General features: G+C 36.1%; 1 protein-coding gene across 1 annotated transcript in view; it reads left to right on the top strand.

The window, feature by feature from the left end:
* Positions 1 to 23013, top strand: part of Lama2 (laminin subunit alpha 2) — a 564428-nt gene that overhangs the window by 318195 nt on the left and 223220 nt on the right. Inside the window, 3 exon segments of the mRNA XM_051175465.1 lie at positions 9312 to 9423; positions 15161 to 15274; positions 19559 to 19686. Coding sequence (XP_051031422.1) covers positions 9312 to 9423; positions 15161 to 15274; positions 19559 to 19686 — 354 coding nt within the window.

Here is a 23013-nt window from a genome sequence, read left to right as displayed (position 1 = left end):
TGAATGTGGTCATGGTGTGTGTCTATGTGTACTGACTTAGAGGTTCTCCAAGAAGGTGACTGATCTTTGCCACCCTTATTACTGAAGCACCGTGGCCCAGAGCCAGTGTGAGATGGAAGCTCCAGCCCACTCCAGGAGAGCCAAAAGTCACCATGAATCCTGAAATCAGTGAGCTTGAGATATTTTATTTATCTCTGATCTACCACTAGATTGACTCTTATTTGTAAAGCATTGCTTGCATACTAGGCATAGAGTTGGATATGGCTTGTTTGCAAGCACAAGGAAATTCAAGCATTGCAACAACACTTCAATTTTAGACTTGCTGAAGGGTAGTTATCTCAGCAAAATGGGCTATGGTTTGCCCATTTGCATGATTAGGTGGAATTGGGTAGGGAACTGAGCTGTAGGTCAAGGATTTTGACTTCCGTTTCCAACACAGCTATTTAATAGTTGTAAACATGAATATGGCTTTGACCTCTTTTTACCTCAGTCACTTCATTTCTGAAATAGAAAGACAATTGCCTTGCCAACTTCAAAAGGTCACTTTGGGAATGAAATTAGAGAATTGTGGAAACACTTTTCTAACAGAAAGTCAGCTCACAAATATGAAGTATTTATATCTCACTGATCTCATTCCAAGTGATTATGCTTTCTCTAAACATCCTATTGGCTTAAAGACATCTAGAATATGGTACATACTCTGCCATTTCCACAACTATGAGAGTGCTTACTTCCATGCTTTTCCTGAGTACCAAAAGACTCACAAAGTGTAGCTAATTATATCCTCTTTATTATCGTATTTAGTTAAGATGAGGAGAAAAACATAAATTTTGTTTTTAAGACAATGTAACACAAGGTCATGAAACAGTAGGTAAAGTGCTTGGCACAAAGGCCATCAGGACCACAGTTTGGATGCCTAGCACCCACATAAATGCCAGGTGGGCATGGTGACTTGCCTTCAGAAGTGGAGATGGGATTGGTGTGGTGATATATTGTTTATAATCTAATAAAGCCAGTGAGCTTCAGAATGCATCTCAAGATTGCACTGCTCTCCACCAAGCCTCAGGATCCTAGACTGGCCTCTGAGACTACACTGAGGTTCTTATATTTTCTCTAATGCTGGGATTACAAGCATGAGCTGTTTCTCTTTTAGACTGATTCACTCTTATGTAGTCCTAAGTGCCCTTGAACTCATAGAAATTGATCGGCCTCTGTCTCCTGAATCTTGGGATTAAAGGTATGTGTCACCCACCACTGCCCAGCCTCTATAGCTATGGCTAGCTTTGTATTCTGATCTTCAGTGGCTTCATTAGATCATGAACAATATATTAGCACACATTGGTCCCTAAAACAAGCTAACTTAGCCAAATTAATGACCCTCAGGTTCAAGTGAGAGACCTTTCTCCAATAATGAAGTAGATATCTGTTTAAGAAGACATCTAATATCAACCTCTGGATCCACATGTATAACCCTTCCTACATATGTTAATATGTATACACACATACCACAAATAAAGAATAATATAAAATAAATCAAGCTCTCTCTCTCTCTCTCTCTCTCTCTCTCTCTCTCTCTCTCTCTCTCTGTGTGTGTGTGTGTGTGTGTTCTTTAAATTCTCTGAATCTTGGCTTTAGTAACATCCTTGACCGTTAACTTAAGCAGGATATTTCTTAAATACCTATAAGACACAGAACTCTTCACAAATTGTCTTCCTTTGTGGCCCTACAATAGACATTGCTAAAGTTCACCAAATTTTACTCCTTTGGGGATATGACATTTTTCGTAACTCCTGAGAGCCAAAACAGTATTTTAGCCAATACAATGTAAACCAATGTAATGAGTGTCTTCCCAGAAGAGGAACATTGAATTGCCAGCATGAGACTTTCTAGTGTTTATTCAGCACCAGAAGATGAACAACTTGGAGTTCAAGGAGGTGCCCTGCTTGTTTTGATTTTCTAATTACTGAAGAAAGATTGACTTTTGGAAATCCTCTTACAGTCCTAGATCAGCTTCCAGAATTTGGAGTTCCTACCAGGGCAGAATCAAGGCTGTTGTGACTTTATCAAGACAGAGTTCATATGTATTCATTATATGCAAACAAACACAGAATCTTTAAAAATATTTCAAATACTCATTTATTTTGTTGTATATTGTTTCAATGTACCACATGCATAATTGGCGTCCTTAGAGGCCAGAGTTATGAACAGCTGTAAACAGTCTTGTTGGTTCTAGGAATAAAACCCAGGTCCTGTAGAAGAGCAGTCATTGCTTTTAACTGCTGAGGTTGGGAAAAATTGAGGAAGACATCCAATACTGATTTCAAGCCTCACAGCCTCAAACATACTCACATGTGTGCATCTAGCACACACACACACATGCACACGCACACACTACACACATACACCAACATACTGTACACACTTACCACAGATAAATACATGCCTACACACACACATACCCCACAAACATACACACTCACATATAGTACACACATACACATATACAAGCAGACACATATATACCACATACATCATGTATATATACCACACACACACACACAATACACATACCACACACATACCAACAATGCACACATATACATATACCATACATCAATATTATACACATACACATATCATACACAAGTACATATTCCCATAAAAACACATACACACACACCACACACACATATCACATACAAACACACTCCAATCACACATAATACCATACACACAATACCACGCATACATACGTCATAGATACACATGCTACACACACCACACACACACCACATATACAGATGACTCCCACATACAGACATGCATACCATATATACATACAACACATAGCACACACACACAGACATACATACCACAGATTCACATAACACACACACACACACACACACACACACACACACACACACACACGATTGAAGTAAAGGTGAAGGAAGTCTTCTTTCTCAGAAACTCCTTCAGATATATCCGGGATCACTAAGTCATTCTGTTGCTTGCTGCATTAGCAGTGAGGTAGAAACAATGTGTCATCTCTAATGAGAGGGACAGTGAAGTTCCACAGGGCAGAGGCTAGGGACTTGTGGTACAGCTAAACTTGGCCTTGCCTATGCTACTCTAGCATTGCAGCACTGAGATGTAGCTCCATATCTCTTCTCATTCTCTGTTTCAAAGCATAGCCTTTCTGAATTGCCTTGACTGGCTCTGCATTCCTCCTGCAGCTCCAGCAGGCCTCGAACTTTCTCTGCTCCTGTCTCTGGGCCTTCCAAGTGCTGGGATCCAAAGCACATACAGCCAGACCCAGTTAAGAGGGGATGCCAAATCATTGCCTTAGGCTTTGACAAATGCCAAACAGAATGAAATATTTTACTAGCAATAAAATCTTTCTGTGGTGGTTAACCCTAAGTTACATTTTTTAAAGTTGAATAAAATGAAACTTTTGATTAAGAGTAATGTGCAAAGAAAAAAAGATGGGAGGGGGGATATTTAACTAAGTTTTAAGATCACAGGGGTTTTGTTGTTTCAAAGTACTTCATTATGTTTTGGTGGTTTCAGAGTACCATGACTTAGCCAACTCTGTTGAGAAATGCAATCAAACAGAAATAAATGAACAGGACAGTGTTTGATGTGACTCTAGTATTTCCCATAGCAATTCCTGTAGTTATGTCTCTTCTCTCCATCCATCATCTTATCTGTATTTTCAAGTCATAATGAGAATCAGTTAAAGCCTTTGACTCTTTTGACAAACCTTAGAGAGTTCCTGCATTTTCAGTATTTGGTACTGTGCTGCTGCCAATACTTTGTATGTAAATGAATGTAGTCTGGTACCAGGAAAAGCAAATGACCGTATTGAAGGGGGAGAAGAAGTAGCGCCTTCTTCACGGGTAACACTTAACACTGTTAAACGCATTAAAATCCCATTTAGAAAACAGCAGAACTTAATGAACATTGGGTTTTCTCAGTGAATACTGATGTGGAATATTACAGGGAGAGATGTTTTAGTGTTGAAACTTCTCAAAGCTCAAAATGGTTATACAGATTAAGAACATCTGCTGTTCAAAAGACAAAGGAGACTCCGCAGTTCACGGCAAGTGTTTCTTGTTTTCTATCTTCATTTTTAAATTGTGTCTTAAAGTACTCAGACAATCATTCTTCCACAATGTCCCTTTTTTGGGTTTTATATTTGGTAATGAAGTTTTGTAATGAAAGTCCTGAAACATATCTGTCTTTATCAATCAAGCTGCTAGTTAGTAAGCTGTGGCTCTTTTATGTGGCAATCAACTAATTTATCAACAGTGAAACCATTTGATTCTTAATGATCAGAATTATAGGCTTATCATTTGTTGGGACATTGATTCTAGGCAGCTGGATGCCATGATATATTTAGGACATTTCTGGCATCTGGTTTGAAGCCCTAACTTTTCCCCATTTGTTTTCTATGTCAGATCGAACACACAATTTAATTTTTATTTGCTGCATTTTATTTCTCTGAAATATGGATGGCAGGTTTTAGTGGAGTTATTTTATTTATCATATCTACTATAACTGTATTCCATTCATCTGCTAACATGTGTATTTTAACTAGTCCTGAGTATATCTATCAATGTATCTGTGCATTGATCCATGGATCCATCCATCTATCCATCCATCCATCCATGTATCCATCTAAAGACAGTACTCCTGCATATGGAAAGAGCATGTCATGGTTTGTGTAATCAATGAATAATTCATGTATCTGTGTACCCATTGTGTTAAGAAAACTTGGCAGACCTAGACATTCTCCAAAGTTTATAACCATGAAAAAATGGAAAAGAGATACTGAAAATACATGTTTATAAATATTCATAGCATTCAAGTGGTAGTAAAACTCAAATATCCATCAACAAATGAGTAGAAGACAAAGTTTGGCATGTAGTAGAGTATTGCTTAAGAATATAAAAAAGGTATTGATATGTACAGCAGTGAAGCTGAATCTTAGAAATATACTAAACAAGAGATAGCAGACACTAAAGTTATACAATACTGAGTCTACCATTAAGAATTAGTAATGAGAAAGCAGAATGAAGCTAGAGGGGATCCCTGATTGGGCACTGGGGACAGGTGTTGTTCAGGGCTGATAAATTGTCTTGGATCGACAGCAAAAGTTCTAAACCTGTGGGTGGCAACCCTTTTGTGGGTTGAATGACCCTTTCTCAGGGATCAATTAAGACCGTCTGTATATCAGATATTTACATTACTATTCATAACAGTAGCAAAATTATAGGTATGGAGTAGCAACAAAAAACAATTTTATGGTGGGTATCATCACAACATGAGGAACTATATTTAAGGGCCATAGCATTAGGAAGGTTAAGAACCACTGCACTAGATAGAGGTGGCTGATGCATGATATTGTGAATATCCTAAATTACAAAATCATACCCTCAAAAATGAGAGAGTGGCTCATGAAAATCTGCCCTTAGTTGTAGAATTATTGACAATTCTTGGGGGAATAGATCAAAGAAGAGAGGAATGGAAAGAGACAGAGATGAGATAGAGATATATAGATGATAGAGACATAGAAACACAGAGACATAGAGATATAGATTGATAGACATAGATGATATATATAGATAGATAGACAGACGATAGATACAGAGACATATAGTCATAGATGATAGAGATATAGGTAGATGATAGAGACAGAGACATAGTTAGAAAGATAGATAGACAGATGGATTGATAGATACATAGAGACATAAATGAAGAATAGATAGATAGATAGATAGATAGATAGATAGAACTCTATACTTGTGCATGTATAGGCAGCACTGAGTATACTAAGGATTATTTCATTGGTTCTTTTTTGTTTTTGTTTGGTTTTGTGTTTTAGGAAGACGAAAGTATTGGGGGACAGAGAAGAAGTTGAGGGGGAGGGAATGGGAGTGTGTTTCATCAAAATGCATTCATTATATGTGTGAATGGGATTCTCAACTAATAAATAGCTATTAATTTTATTTCATGAATGTCATCTTAAACAGTAAAAGATGAGAAATGAAATGCTCATGAAATTGGATCTTGTATGTACAAGGTTACTTGAGGAGCAAAAACTCCACTGAGATTTTTAAGTGACCTGTGTTTGGAAACTCTATAAAGATGGCCGGCCTATCAGTCTTAGACCTTCTACCAAGATGTTCCAACAAAGTACTCAAAAATAGTATTGGCTGTGTGTATATGCAGTTAAAAATAATGCTTGATCTTTTGAAGTTCCAGATGTCATTCAGTGCTTAGAAAGATTCCATCCATCTATGTATTTCAAAGACTCAAATTAACTTCCCTTTTATAGAAAATAATGCATACTCAAAGGATCTAGCCAGATAATGGGAAGGAAAAACTGAACAGCAAAAAAAAAAAAAAAAAAAAAAAAAAAAAGAAGAAAAAGAAGAGTAAGCCTTTGCAACCAATAAGCATGCCAATGAACTGAAAAGACAGTTCTCAAAAGAAGAAATACAAATGGCCAATAGTTTAAATGTGTTTGATATCCTTAGCCAGCATGAAAACAGACATTAAAACTGCTTTAGATTCCATCTCACTCACTAGAATGGCTATCATCAAGAAAACAAATGACAGCAAATGAGAGCGAGGATTCCGGAAGGAGGAATTTTTATTTATAGTTGATGGGAGTGGCAGCCACTGGGGAAACCAGTGTGGGGCTTTTCAAAATGCTAGAAAGAACACGGCCAGCTATACTACTCCTCAGCATCCATATAACCAAAGTATTCTTATCCAGGAGATATTTGCATATTGACATTTATTGTTGCCCTGTCTTTTTATGACAGCAGGAAAAGGACTTGCAACATTCCTCTCCAGCCCCTGGCTTGTATATCCTCTCTGCCCTTTGTTTCACAATGTTCCCTGAGTCTGGGAGGGATGCCCTATTTAGGGACACTCCATGGTTACATATTCTCGTCCCCTTTACCAGTTTTGAGTCTCTGCATTAAGCCACACCCAGCAAACTGATGAAAGTTGAGAGAAACAGTAATCTGCAGGTATAAACAAATACTTAGAAGGTAAATTGACACCATGCCCATTTAGCAAAGCAGTAGTAGAAATTCACCCCTAGGGAGTATGCTCTTCCAGCAATGACTTTTTTTTACCATAATCCAATCAGAATGTGTTTAGCTACTGATTATCCCACTGACAATCACAACATATCATTCTGGAGGGCATTTACTACCAAGCAGGTCATAGCTGTACCTCATGGGTTCAACATCTAGGTAGAACTATTAATGGATCTTTTCCTCAAACAACTTGAAGATTAGGTTCAGTACTGTGAAAGCTAGCCAGAAGGAGGAAAATTCCACCCAGATAGCCTGGTTTCTCAATATCCTTCAGTCCAAGTATGTGGTGTCTTAAGCAATGGGGTTTTATGGTCTGGTTTTGGTGCACAATGAAAGACATTGGCAATAAACCTTGTCTGGGAATACTTGTACTGTTTTGGGTAGTCTGCACATCTCCGTACAAACAGCTTACAGAGAGAGCTATCCCATATGTCAGACTTAGATTTTTGTTTGATGATCTTATCATTTATCTATTTTTTATTTATTTATTTATTTGTTTTTACTATATCCCAACCACACTCTCCTCCCAGTCCGTCCCCCCACCTCCCCTCTGCCTCCCCACCTCCCAACCGCACACATGTTTGACATTTCGGTTCAGGAAATTGCAGACCTTCCATGGATATTGACAAACCATGGCATTTCAAGCTGTAGCAAGACTAAGCACTTAGCCTTGTATTAAGGCTAGGCAACACAACCCAGTATGAGGAGGACTAGGGTCCCAAAATCTAGTGAAGGAGTCAGAGACTCCCCTGTTCCCACCATTAGGAATCCCACAAAAAGACCAAGCCATTCAACTGTCACATATATGCAGGGTGCCTAGGTCAATTCCATGCAGGCTCCCTGGTTGTTGATTTGTTCTCTGTGAGTACCTATGAGCTCAGGTTAGCGATTTCTGGATGCTTTCTTGTAGTGCCCTTGGCTCCTCTGGCTCCTACAGTCCTTCCTTTCTCTCTTCAGCAGGATTCCCTGAGTTCAGCCTAATGTTTACCTGTGGGGTGGGTCTGAATCTGTTTCCATCAATTTCTGGATGAAGCCTCTATGATGACTAGGCATCAACCTATGAGTATAGCAGAATATTGTTAGACACCCTTACATTGATGTTTGTTTGTTTGTTTCTCTGGTTGTGTTTGGTTCTATCCTAGGTCTCTGGGCCATTCACCTTCTAGGCCCTGGTGCTTTTAGGCAGAGTCAGGGATGGGCTCACTCTTGAGGCATGGGTCTCAGGCTGGACCAGTCCTTGTTTAGCCACTCTCACAACCCTTATACCAACATATCCCATATATTATGTGGCTGGATTGGTTTCCCAATTCCTCCATTGGAAGTTATCTAGTTTTTAAAATATTGAAATTTGAGCATTCCCTTATACTTTTCTTGTTTTTGTTCTTTGGTTTGTTGGTTGGGTTTGTTTGTTTTTTTGTTTTTTGTTTTTTTTGATTGTTTTGTTTTGTTTTTGTTTTTTGAGACAGGGTCTTGGTGTGTAACCCATACCAACCTCTATTTTCTTCCCCTAGTTTTATAATTTCTTCCATTTAGGACTTGGATACATTTTAATTCTTTTTTGTCATTATTTCTATTTTATTACATATGTTATGGTTTGTTGCATCTCAGTGGACTGGGAAACAAAAAGCGTTGGGTGCAAAAATAGGGACCAACAATAACCATGGAGGACAAACTGCAGTTCTCCATTTGTTACCTCAAGCCTGTGTTCAGAGGATCCCATAGGCTCCCACAGGCTCCACCACTGATAGGATATCAAGTGTTCAAGGCTCCATTTGTACTGATATAGAATACTTTAAATTCAAATCATAGTCAGAAATTATTGCTAGGCCATGAGCAGTGCCTAATACAAGGCTAGTGCTATATAAATAGAGGCATTGCAGTACTATTTAGGAAATAATGACAAATGCTATTTTTTAAAAAAAAAATCTACAAATTCTTAGTACAAATAATAGTGTTTTCTTCAAATATTTTCAGTCTGCATTGGTTGATTTGATTCCATGGATGCAGAGGCCTTGGGTAGCCAATAATGACTCTACAGTGAATGACAGAAGCTCCAAGTTACAGAAGCATCTTTTTTGAACATGGGTAGTTTATTCATATTTCATTGCTATAGATACTCACAAATCACCATTCATCTAGATCTAAAATACTTCAAGGCTTCTTTACTGACCCTCTATTTAATTTCTCTCTTCCCAGGTTGAGCTCTGTCAATCTCGAATCTGCCGTCCCCTATCCTACTGATAGAAGCATCGCAACCGCTGTGGAAGTTTGCCAATGTCCACCTGGGTACAGTGGCAGCTCTTGTGAAGTAAGTTTGTAGGAACCAATCCCTCGGACAGTGTTGCCAAAACACTGCTCCAAAATAATGTTTTGAAAATTTCAATCCATACCTGTTTGAACAAATTCTTCAAAGAATATGATTTTGGCTTCATTTTTTTTTAATTCTTTGAGGGTTTCATAGATGCTTTCAATGTATTATGATCATAACAACCTCTACTTCTCTCCTTCAGATCACTGGGTTCCCCAATATGTTCTCTACTTTGTATCTGATTTTTGATTGCTGTTACTAATATACTGTGTCCTATGAGCACCTCCCAAATATGTGTGGGTGTAGCCATCTGTAGCAGCATGGACAACCTACCAGTGGCTATAACCCCAGAAAAGAATGGTTTTCTCTTCCCTAGCAGCTGTCAGCTGCCAATATCTCCTCAGTTATGTGTAGATCTTTGATAGCCCCTCCTTCATCCATGCTAGATTAAAGGAGTAGTTAGCATGTCGGCCTAGCATTCATGGCTTTTTGGTAGAGTTAACCATGTATTTTCAAAGCCGTAGAGTCCTTTGAAATATTTTGACCTACTGTTACTACAATTTGTGTGTTTCTTTCTCTTTCAGCCAGCTCTAGGGTGATGGTGGCAAAATAATATTTCAAAAATCATTTCCCTTTTATTTCTGTTAAGACATAGACACTTGTTTCATTTCTCTTTTCTTACCCATTTTTTAAGTCCTATCACACTCTCTTTCTATTTCTTTCTGAAGAAAGCATTCTGGCCCCAGAATACAATCATTAAAACTTCAAGAGCAGAATGTGCGGGGGAAATAAATTATTCCTAAAAACTTGCCTACTGCTGAGCACCTGAGGCTTGACATCTTTATTTTTGCCTCATTGTTCTATAGCTGTCATTTTAAAAAATCAATACTTCTTAATAGCTCGCCATATCATTTTAAAGTGATTTTAAAAAGATTAATTTGATGTTTTTGTAGTTTGAAACTTTACCTGAAATTCTCTCTCTCTCTCTCTCTCTCTCTCTCTCTCTCTCTCTCTCTCTCTCTCTCTCTCGATCTGTCTGTGTGTGTGTGTGTGTGTGTGTGTGTGTGTTTCTTGGTGGAAGGATTGACGTGTAGATAAATAAGAGCTTAAGTTTCTCAAAGGTGGTAACTTGAAGGTGATATCTGAGTGCTCTGAGATGTTCTACTCTACAACACTACTTATGCCATTTGTAGAAACACCCCAGGCATAACTTTGTTTGCTCTTGTGTTCTTTAAAGAGATACATGCTTCCAGAGGCTACATAGAGCTTAAAGTCATGTTCATGACTAATATGTTTTCTTTAAACTGGGTTGAGGTTTGCCAGTCTAGAAGTGAAACTAAATGTGATTCATTGAAGTACTTTCTTTTCCAAAATTTATAGAGATAAGAGGAAAAATAATCATGGATATGAATTAGTCATGTCAACTCAAATTTGATTTTACATATAAAACACATGCTGTACTTGATAAAATATTCCTTTATTACAAGTTCCCCAGTTTTGATTTCAAACCAGGCAGATCCCTTTGAAGCTTTAAATTCCTATTTCAGTTGGAATAATAAATGCCCTCATTCTATTTTTGCTTTTAATATAGTTCCACTTTATTCTCAGGTCTCCCCATCAACTTTTTTACTAAATGCCCATTGAGTATAAAGTCATCTGAATATTGGACTTGTGCAATTATATGTTTTCCTTCTTTTATACTGTAGAATATTGTTGATAAGTTATATATTTAGTAAATTTTATAAATTCTTCTGTTTAAATTATCAATAAGTATACAGCACAACCTCTGTCCTTACAGATCTATAAATCTGTTTAGATAGAGAGCAAACACCATTGGAAAATGAGTCACGGTACTCTACAACTAAGGGAGCAGTGAGTAGTAGATAATGCTGATAGTCATCCAAAGGGCTGAGCAGTTCAGTGGAGGGAGATGTCTGGGAAAACATCATGGAGAAGTTAACAAGTGATGGTGCAGAGGAACAAAGAAGTGTGTAGGCATGGAAAGAACAAGGGAATGTAGAAGGGAAAATAAAAGCTTCCAGGACTTCTATTACAATAATTGATTGTTGAATGGATAAAAAGCATGTAGTTATGTCAGGGCAAAGAATGTTTTAAACTCTGGACTTCCTCTTTTTTCTTTATTTTGCCTCTGTTAACCACTGAAGTCTTTATCAAAACTTTCTCCCCTTAGATGTAATAATTCTCCATCACTCATCACTGACCCCAACTTGTTTTTGTTGTTGTTGTTGTTGTTGTTGTTGTTGTTTTGCTTGTTTGTTTTTTGTTTTGTTTTATTTTGTTTTGTTTTCCATTGAACTTAATTCTTAGGGCCAGTCACTCTAGTGTTGTTATCACTAATATTCTGGGATGTGTTCAAAGCTGAGTAAATTATAAGGACAATATGTCTGGGTCCTAGCTTAGTGAGGCCTGACCAGTCAACAGTCCATCAATGACTCTATTAAAAAGGTCACAATGTTGATTAGGACTGCTTTTTGTTTGGGGGTTTGGGTTTTAATTTTGTAATTACCAAATTTTACTTCCAACTGCTTTAGTAACGTAATAGTAGTGGCAATTCTGCATGAAGAGTAACAACCTTTTAAATAAACAAGGACATATATTAGACTTACAGCAGTACTTTGACCTATAGAGAGTTGAATAGAATTATTGCAATCAGTCTTATAATAATAAAAATTATGTAGATTGTGTGTTCACTGTATATAGTAATAAAATAGTCCTTTTACCTTAGTAACTCATCACACACATTTCTACTCTCGGTGGACACCGCTCTCATGTTTTTTTCTACTTTATTTTTTTGCCCCTCATTTTGTTTTACTTCTTTAAATTTCTACGACTAGTCTCTGAAAATTTTCTTCTGTGCCCAGTATTTTGTAATTTGCTTTTCTGCCAGATGAAGTGAAAATGGTGGGCTACTAATATAAGTTTTAGACGGAATGATTTCTTTTTTTTTTTAAATTGATTTAATAATAAGTACATTTGAGAAGTATTTATACTTTTATTTATATACACTTGAGACAACTAAAGCCTTAAACATGGAAAACCGTGTTCTAAGAATTACAGATGTGGACTCTAGAAACATCACTGAAGGGGATGAGACAGACAAGCAGTTAAGAGCATTAGCTGCTCTTCTGAAGGACTCTGGCTCTGTTCTCAGCACGAACACGGTGACTTACAACAATCTGTAACCCTCATCTCAACGGATACTGTGCTGTCTTCTAACCTTCTCAGGCATCAGACACACATGATGCACAGATGTACAAGCAGAGAAAACACCCATACACTTAAAGTAAATAAATAAATACAAGTTTGAAGTAGCTGAAATAAATTAGAGGTGTTGAGAAAGGATGTACAAGAGTGGGCATGCAAAAATGTTTGTTTTGTTTCCAATGCCACTTCTATTCTTATGTCTACTCAAGCAAAACTGCTTTCTTTTACTCTTGCCACCAAATTCAAGGTAGCCAAATCCTATGACTACATTTTATCATTGTAACCCGATTGATTCCTTTCTCCCTCAAATGCATTCTTCTTCTCAACTCTATGCTATCATCACATTTTCAAAATTTCCATTTAAATAACATTGTGATGGTGATTTTGCTGTTTTGTCTTTTGTAGTAATTTTTCTGGAGACAATATTTTCACAAGGATGGAAATTAGTCAATAAAAACCCAAGAGACAAAACATTGTAAAAACATAAACAGGGTTCTAGAATATGGGTGAAGTAATATTCTTGTTAGAATACTATTCCCCATTTCCATTATTTTGGACAGGGAATAGGTACAGAGGTGTGGATATACATCTTAGTGCTTATTGGCTTACAAGTGGAAAGATAAGTATAACGGCTTTAATTTTTTTTCCATGAACATTAATGTAAATTCAATGGCAAAGGAAAAGTTTTGTATATTAATTTTCTACTGTTGTGATAAAAAACACCATGAACAAGGTGAATTATAGAAGAAAGCATTTAATTGTGCTAACAGCTCCCGAGGCTTAGAGACCACGATGTAAAAGCAAAGGTATGGGAGCAGGAACAGATCTGAGCTTGCATCTTGATCTGCAGGCAGCAGACAGAAGACACACTGTTAATGGCAGCTGATCTTTTGAAGGCTCAAAGCCCACTGCCCGCATCAACATACCTCCTTAAGCAGAACCACACCTCCTAATTAGCCTTCCTAAATAGTTCCACAAAATGGAGACCAAGTCTTCAAACTTATGAGCTATGGAAGTCACTTTTATCCAAACCACTGCAAGGTATATGGAATTGGAATGCTTACACAAAGAAGATTGGTGCAAGCAAATTTCAAAATTATGTTTTATAAAATTGTTAAAGAGAATAACATGGAGATCTGTTTTGACAACAATAAATCACCTTAATCATGTTGTCAACAGCCTTACATTTTACCTCCACCTGGATTGTGGAGGCTTACTGGTTTTGAAAAATATATGTTAGAGAAGGAATCACTTGTTTCAGAATGGAGAAAAACATACTGGAAGGAGACATGAAGTTAGAAAATTGTCTCTGTACTGTTTAGATTAAGAGGAATGTGGATTTTATTTTCTTCTCAGATAAGAAATATTATTGTATCATTTTTACATGTTTGTTATTCTTGTTCAAATGGAAGTTTCCTCACATCCTGGGGCAAAAGGGTCATTTCTCACATTACACAGCATGGTTCTGTGGAGTTTATTACTTCAGAGGTTCTCTCTAGTTTCTATTTCCAACCAGAAAGGGAACCATTTTTGACATATGATGGTATATTTAACCATCAAGAAACATAGTAAATAACTCACAAGATGCAATTGCAACCTGAGGGTGTCATAAGTTTTCAGAGGGCAGCAATATTTGCACATTACTCTATTGTCTGTGGTTTTTTGTTTGTTTGTTTGCTTGCTTGCTTGCTTTTACATTTCGTCATGTCTGTGAAAATCCACAAAGGAAGGAAAGGTGATGTGTGGTGACAGTAGATGTGAGGTGCTGACCCACAGGTTACACACCATGCAAATAGCCTGCTGTCATTCTGCTCCACATTTAAAAAAAGTATCAGTGGTGAAGATAAGTGTGCTTATAATCAAATAACATAAATGAGCTAGCAAGGCAATATGCTAAATAAATCATAACCTATTTTCTACAAATTTGAGAAGGCATAAAGGACAGAGGTGAAATATATAAATTATGAATGTGCAACAGCCACTGGGTATGCTTTGAAATGAAAGAATGGAAAACATTGGGTATGACTCCCAAATTATTCCAAAGATTCTCTGGAAGTGAAGATGTTAGAGGCAGCAGGAATGTGGGGTAAGGTACTCCATGCGGAGAATCAATCTGTGGTGACATCGTGTGCTCTTTGAGCCTAAGCTTCTATAAGCTCCTTTCATGCCTGCTGCCTTTCTCCGTGCCTTTCCTTCTGTTTTCTTGCCTGTGCTTTTGGCTTTGAGACTGTCACATTTCAATTCTTTATATCTGTGCTTTATTTTACCATTTCAGAAGAGACACCAAGCTAACGCTTCCTCTAATCTCATACCTGCCAATAACAGTAAGGTCAGTACAAAGCCCCAGTGTCAGAAGTAATAGCACGGTAGTGATGTTTCAATAACGGTTCTGCGTTTTTGACAAGCACTTTTGATGAGTTTGCTACCTGGGTTATTTTCTATTATCAGGAAAAAGGGAACTTCTTCCCTGTTAAAATACTGAACAGTGAATGAAACCTTGTCTTTTTTTCAGTCATGTTGGCCCAGGCACCGAAGAGTTAATGGCACTATTTTCGGTGGCATCTGTGAACCATGTCAGTGCTTTGGTCATGCAGAATCCTGTGATGACATCACAGGGGAGTGTCTGGTAAGTGTTTCTCTCTTTTGGGTGCTGATTGACAAGGCTGAAATCTGTTCAACAAACCCTGGAATTCTGTTGCTACCTTTGCAACCTTGAGAATGTGGGTCAAGAAGAGATGTGTCAAACATCTTTTTCCAGAACTGAGTTGGAAGCCAAGAATGCTTCTTCATATGTGATCTGCCTAACTATGAGGCAGTGTTTTTTCATATTTGTGTAAAAACTGAATTAGGGTCAAATATATTATTATAAAATGTAACTAAAGACTAGGGCCCACGTCTACTATAAATATATATGGTTTCTCTCTCTTCTATAAATCTGCCAAAAGTGGACAATTCTTAAACATAAAATGATTTATATCTCCATAATATGAAAAAGCATGAAAAATCACATTCTTCACATTAGAGGTTTCTTTCACTTGGGAAATTAAGGGCACATGTTTATTTAAAATTTTGAGCATTGAGATCACTTAAAACATTGTGCATAGATTTTAACATATGGAGCATATATAATGCAGCTTCAGTGAAATTGTTCATTCTACAGTTGACTCTGTACTTTTAACTAAAAGGAAGCTGCACAAAGATCAGGGAACTGTCTGTGCTGCTAAGTAGCTGGAGGTCTGGAGAGTTCGTCTGAACAGACACTCAGAGGAACTTGGGGACATGTTAGATTTATATTATCTGACGAGGCATGAAGCTTGAAAGAACACCTCTTATGCCATTAGTTTTACAAAACACAATTTGAGATGGTGCGAATTTGAGAGGATATCATATTCTCATCTCTCTGAAGAACTTAAGGCACAGTCTGTTGTCTGTAATGCTTACGTTGTATTCCTCTTGCTCATTTCTCTGCTTTCTCCTGTACTTAAATGCTGCTAGGAGAAATCCGAAGTGAAAAAATCAGGGCTTCTGTTCCAATATAATTTGGCATTTCAGTTTATTGGTGTACTTTCTGTTTTCTCTGCATAAGATATTTTTTCAATCGCAGAGCAGCATAAAGCATGATAGCCCTAATTTGTGGATCAGTAGATTTTTCCAATGATGACTTTACAAAAAAAAAGACTTAGTGATTTCCATTTTAATTATACTACAGTCTTTTAAAGTGACTCTGGTGGAAATATTGAACCACCTTTAACACTTTATTAACACTCAGTAGAATATATCCAATTCTAAGCTAACATTAATTTGCTTTACTTAGCATGAAAGAATAAAAATAAATATGCCATAATACCAACCTCATAATGTCCCCTAAGGTATTCTATGAAGTTGAGTTCATTAGGATTAAGTCAAATCCTGAAGTTGGTACGTTTAATGATATGACAGGCACATTACAGAATAGGAACCATTTGTTTCAGAGCAGAATAGTTTCTTTCTGCAGAGTGGTGAGAACAGAAATAGAGAATTGATAGACAGGGTCCACTAGGTTATTGAAAGTTTGATGGCCAAGAAATGAGAAGCCAACCTTCCAATGATGGCTCTGAGGGAAACCACAGATTCTTAGTAGCTGAGACCCAGTCTCTTCTCCCTGGGTTTCCCAAGGAAGCAGGTGATTCTATAGACTTTTGCGGAAGGTCAAGTGCCACTTCTCTGAACTGGTGCTGATAACTCTGCTGAAACCCCATTCCAGATGTAATAGTACTTACACAATCTACAGAAACAACACATTCAGATATTGTATATGAAAGGAATTCTTATCAGTCTGCCAAATTTTCACTTTATCTCCTTTTTTTTCTATTCAACAGGAATTTTTTTTCATATTAGCAAACATAACATGATATATATATATATATATATATATATATATATATATATATATATATATATATATATATATAAGACAAGGGTCCTTTGTGTAGCCCTGGGTGTCATGGAACTTGCTTTGCAGACCAGGATGGCCTTGAACTCATAGAAATCCACTTGCATTTGCCTTCAGAGTGCTGGGATTAAAGATATGTACCACCATGTCTGGCACGGAATTCCTTTTTTAAAAGGGTGATTTAGTGTGACTTACCTTTGAAACCTGATTTTACATGAACATTTTGGGGTTCAGAACAAATTCCAGGCTTCTGCTGTGGAGTGTCTCTGTATGACAAGGTCATCCTAACTCATGTATATTGAAGAAAACTCAAAGAGTATTTCAAGTCACCTAGGAAAGCTCTGTGGGTCTCAACATCTTCATGATATGAATTGCAAGCACTGTTTAAAAATCACGTGGATGGCAAGCTACTTATGAAAAACCCCAGTTCATCAGAGCTGAATATCTATCTTTTCCAGTTTTGATTTCCATTGCATTGGTTGCCTAGTGTTGTCTCGGCTTGATTACAAACATACTTGAATTTTAAGATTACTTGAAGAGTAAAAATAGAAAATATAAGGAACTCAGTCCATTTATTTCTCTTTCAAATCTGTGGCTGTAGACATGCAAATTATCTAAGACTTTCAGATGAATTTCAGAAATTCTAATGGCCTAGTTACTGTGCAATCAGTTTAATGACCCTGTTTTAAAAGATTTTATAGATCTAGTTTTCATCATGTCAAATTGAAATATGAAAAGAATTTTTGGTCCTGCCTCAACTGAGTGTGCCAGGTGTTGTTGACTCCCCATGAGAGGCCTTACCCCTTTCTGAGGAGTGGATGGGGGGGTGGATTGGGGGAGGTGGGGGAACTGTGGTTGGTATGTAAAATGAGAAAAAATATAAAAAGGAAAAGAATTTTTCAAAGAATAGTAAAAACATTTTAGGTTTAAGAAAAAAAAATAGGTGACTTACGGTAAATTTGAAAAGTGAAAGGAAGTGACAGGAAGACGAGATTAAAGGAAAAACGATTTTCTGCAAATGAGCCCATTTTCCTTAAGTATCTTGTAATAATTGTTAGCAACAAGAGTAACATTTATGCTTACTTTGAAAATGTTTGCTAAACAAATTGAGAATTTTCAATAAAGAAAAACCCGTTTTAAATATACCAGTTATTGTTTTTTTTTTTTTTTAATGTACTTATTCACAGTTAATGAACTGCAGACTTCGGCTCCTTTACCTCACAGAATTGAATGGGAAGTTCGAAGTTAAATTAATAAATTATATTTTGGATATCTTTCAACAAACAATCCTGACCTCTCCCAGGAATTTTAATAAGTTGTCTCAGAATCGCATCTGTACTTATTAATGTCTGTTTCTGTAGAGTCCATTTAGTAAATGTAATTGGAATCACTCTTATTTTAAAACCTCAAAATAAATAATATTCAGAATCGCATTAATTTAGACTCTGCCAGTGGTCATGCAGGTTAATAACTTTATACTCTCAGTTTAAAGTTAATTTATATTTTAGCTATTTCTTTCACTGAATTTCTCCACTGATTGTAAAATAAAGGATGCATATCCCCTGGGTTCTATGAACTCTTTTTTTAGTATTCAGAAAATGATTAATTGTATATCCTTATTAAACTAAAATATATTTCAGTAGTAATGAGTTCATGTTGGAAGGAAGTAAACACCCTTAGTTTATTATTGGAAACTAAGCATGTTGAACTCTTGGAAGCCTCAAAGATAATTCTGAACTTGGTGGCTGAATTGTTCACTTAATCACAGAATTGGTGACTTCTATAAATACAGCCCAACCAAAGAAAATTCATCTAGCAAATATGAAGACATTTAAAAGTAAATTACTGGTTTTTTTTTTCTTAAAAAAGGCATGTTTCCCAAAATATAGGGTGAGAACATGTCATTTGTTTCTGTTTATTTATTATCTTATTTCTAAAGGCAATATTTACATACATGTAGCTTCCTTATACACTGTTGTATGTTAAAATTATCTTGTTTTTTAACATTTAGTTATGGGCCAAGTAGTCTCCTCACAGACATAATATGGGAATGCATTGTCCAATCCATCAGAATCCTCTAAGTTCCAAATTATAGTCTGTGTTAAGAGAGCAAGTCTCAAAGGATTTACATGATGAGCTACAGTTCCTATTAGGTCAGCATTTTTAATGTTATTAGGGTTTTATGCCTAAACACACACACACCCTTGTGGAAATAAAATTTTCATATTCAAAATTTTCTTAGTTTTTCTTGTTTTTTTTTAAAGTATGTTGTGCTGAAACTAGAATGTAGTTGGAAGCTAAATATTAAATATGTAATTAATTAACTTCCAGTGTTATTTTTGTACTGTAAAATTGAACATTTAATGTGGGAAATTACTCTCCCAGATGAGAAGACACTAATAACTTTGGAGAAGTGTTTTTGGTAGCATGGTTATGCTTGAAATCAAAGTAATGAACTGGTGTCTACTGCTTTCGCAGAACTGTAAGGATCACACAGGTGGCCCATATTGCAATGAATGTCTTCCTGGTTTCTATGGTGATCCCACTCGAGGAACCTCTGAAGATTGTCAACCCTGTGCCTGTCCACTCAGTATCCCATCAAATAAGTGAGTACCAGTTGACCTTACTGTAGAGCTTCACCTCCACGTCTACAGATGCACTTTTGATATCAGAAAGATAATGTGTGGATTTCGCAAGAGGGTAACAAAAGTTTTAAAGTATTAAATATTTAAAATTATGACTATTTCCTATGACATTGTTATTTGGGCTCTAGATTTGATTTAGAACTGAAGAGATAAAACTCAAATGTAATTTCTAAATTAATTCCAAAGAACACAACAACTTTCTGCAGATCTACACTTCTCACAAATAATCATCAATTGTAATATATCTTTATGTTAAACATGTTTCACGGCATCATTGCATTGTAAATGAGCATTGAACTGTGGATTGTGGTTGCTATGTTATCTTGCATAAATATTGTGGATTTTGAAAAAAATGTGTCATAAAATTTCTATAAAGTTTTCGCATTGTTTCACCTACAGAAACAATCTATTAAATCAGACATTTTAGAAAAAAGAGACAATATGCAGCTGGGCTGAGTCTTTCTCTTGACTGTATGAGAATACTATATTTCAGTTACTAAAATAGCATATTCCCAAAGCACAGGCAGGTCTATATGAATAGATCCTAAAACAACAATGACAAAAAAAAAAAAAAAACCAGCTGGACAAAGCAGCCTTACAGACTACAGCCAGAATTTCTGCATCTTCTTAGAATTCCCCATGACAGCGCCCCTTACCAGCAGGAAGTAGTTTGGAAAGAACGACACCCAAATCCCCAAATATTGTCTGTAAATGTTTGTTTGTTTGTTTTCATTTAAATGGACTTGGTTATATAAAATAAATAAAAAACCCTACTATAATGTACACCACACAGAAAATACATTAATGAATATTTATAAAAAGGTGCAATTTTATTTCTTTATTGTTCTCATTTCTGATGCTGCAAATTAAACCCAGGGTCTTGAGCATACTGACAGGCCACAATCCTACCCCTAACTACAATCCTACCCCTAACTACAATCCTACCCCTAACTAAATTCAAAGTAAGAAATTCCTTTTTGAAGAAGCCCATGAAAGGCAAAATTGATGCTTAATAAAACTTTTGCTATAGTATGTACTGTTGGCTCTTACAGTTGCTATGATAATAACACAGAGCAGAAATTATAAATATTCTTAAGGGAATCTGTCAGCTGTAGCCTTTTAATGCAAAAATTTGATCAAACAGCGCATACTCTATGGCCTTAACCAAGAAGTCCCTGTTCTATATGGTTATCTTTTAGGTTCAGTGAATAATATTCTAAGTGAAAGACTTTGGAAAGAATTCTGCCATTACTCAAGGCATTTGGGGAACTGAGGTTCCTGATATTCACAATGATGAAATATTCACCCTCCTCTCCAACCATGTTTCTCTTCAGAGTTCACTACTAACAACAGGAGAAGGGCAAACTACTGTTCAGTGAAGACAGGCTATCGGAGTCAGACAGATCTGAACACCATGTATCAGTGTTTCATCTCCAAGAATAACCCTGTGGATGGGTAGTATTGCTCCATTTTATATGTGAATAAATAAACTTTCTGAGAAAATGGCATTTTTATGCATATCTAGAATGAGAATTCCTTGGCTTCCTGCTAACTTCACACTTGGAGATACAAAATTTTGAGCAGTTTACCAAAATGCCACTCAGTTCCCCAACTTGACCCTCTTGTGGATCTGTGTGTGAATTAAACAAACTGTGTTGAGCACTTGAAATAGTGGATGACAGGGAGAACTACTTTAAAATAAACTCTTCAAAGTCATAATCTAAATTATCCTATTGGAATTTGAAGTTACTTAATGTCCCTATTATTTCCAACCCTCTGCAGTACATATTAATGACCTTTTTTTTTTTTTTTTTTTTTTTTTTTTTTTTTTAACTGAGAACAACAAAAACAACTCATTGATCTGCCTGGTAAGTTAGGATTCCTCAGGAGACACTGAAAACAGATGAGATGGTTTAATATATTTTAATGATTACACATTTCTAGCGTTCAGGGAGTAAATTTGGACAGGTACAGAACTACAGAACCTTTAACCACTAAAGTTGTCAGAGAAAAGAAAAAAAGGAAACTGGAAAGCAGACTGTAAGTAAACAATGGAAAGGAATTCCTTCATAAGTAATGACTGACTTCTCAGGCCTGTGATAGACACAGTAGATAGACCTGTGCTGCACATGATGTGACAAGACTTCTGCCAGCTGCATATTTGAAGGGTTCACCTCCATGTTCACTGTGTCTGAGGTATTGTTTAAACCATCTACCCTCATCTAAAAATCATTATTACACACAAATCTTTACTGATAAAAACAGGCAGGTGGTACCTGATTTTTCCCTACATCACATCTCAGCCAAATATTTTCACTATTTGCACAGGTATCATTTCAGCAATATTGGCCATTCATTTTGTCTTATGAATCCCAGCCCAGTACAGTTTGCAAATGTAGAAATATTTGAATGTATAGACATTATATATTCCCTCTTGTCTGATCAATGTTTTACATAAGAAAAGAATCATTTGGGAAAGAAGTTGCTTGGTATTTACTAGCATTCATGACCCATGTTCCCTTGATATTTACTGTGTGTCTCTTTTTATAATGGCCTCTAATTATTTTTTTCTATAGAAAACTAACTTATCAAACATTAAAATCCCATCCATCTGCTAAAGGAATTGGAGTACCAGTGTCTAATGGTTGCATTTCCTAAAACAAATATATTCCAGTGTGGTTTGATTACATTGATCAAGTTTTCTAAAAAATAAAAATAATATAATACAATAACATCAGTAACAGAGGGCAGAATTGGCTAAATTATATTTATTAAAGTGAATATTTAATTGTGAAATAATAATTTTACTTTTAATAGTAGATTTGTAGGAAGAGAGGCTACCTATTTTAATTTACAGACTTAATTGTGGTTATTTTGTAAACAGAAAATTAATAATACGCAATGTGCTTATGACTAAAATCATATATTCTTTTAAATTTAAAACAATTTAAAAAATTATTATGGTTTAGTTGTACAACCATGTTGAGAAAAGAGCATCTTTATTTAATAGCATAAATATTTTCACCAAAACTATTCAGTAGTTGTAGGCACTTAATGATGAAGGAAACCAACTTTTTATATGAGGAATAAAGAACCTTAAAAAACTTTACTGTTGTAATCTCAGCTAGAGACTCAGGTATAATTTATCACATTTAATTTATAAGATGAGGTTTGAATTTTCACAGGTTATTCAGAAATAATAAAAAAGAGTTAAAGGTTGCTGCAACCTCCATCTGAAGTAAGGCTTAGTGATAGTTTTATCTTAGTGATTTATCTCTTAATCCTTGG

The sequence above is a fragment of the Phodopus roborovskii genome, unplaced genomic scaffold (assembly GCF_943737965.1).
Source record: "Phodopus roborovskii unplaced genomic scaffold, PHOROB, whole genome shotgun sequence".
NCBI lineage: Eukaryota > Metazoa > Chordata > Mammalia > Rodentia > Cricetidae > Phodopus > Phodopus roborovskii.
Note: the sequence above shows the minus strand (reverse complement) of the source record. Positions and strands in the feature narration are given on the sequence as shown.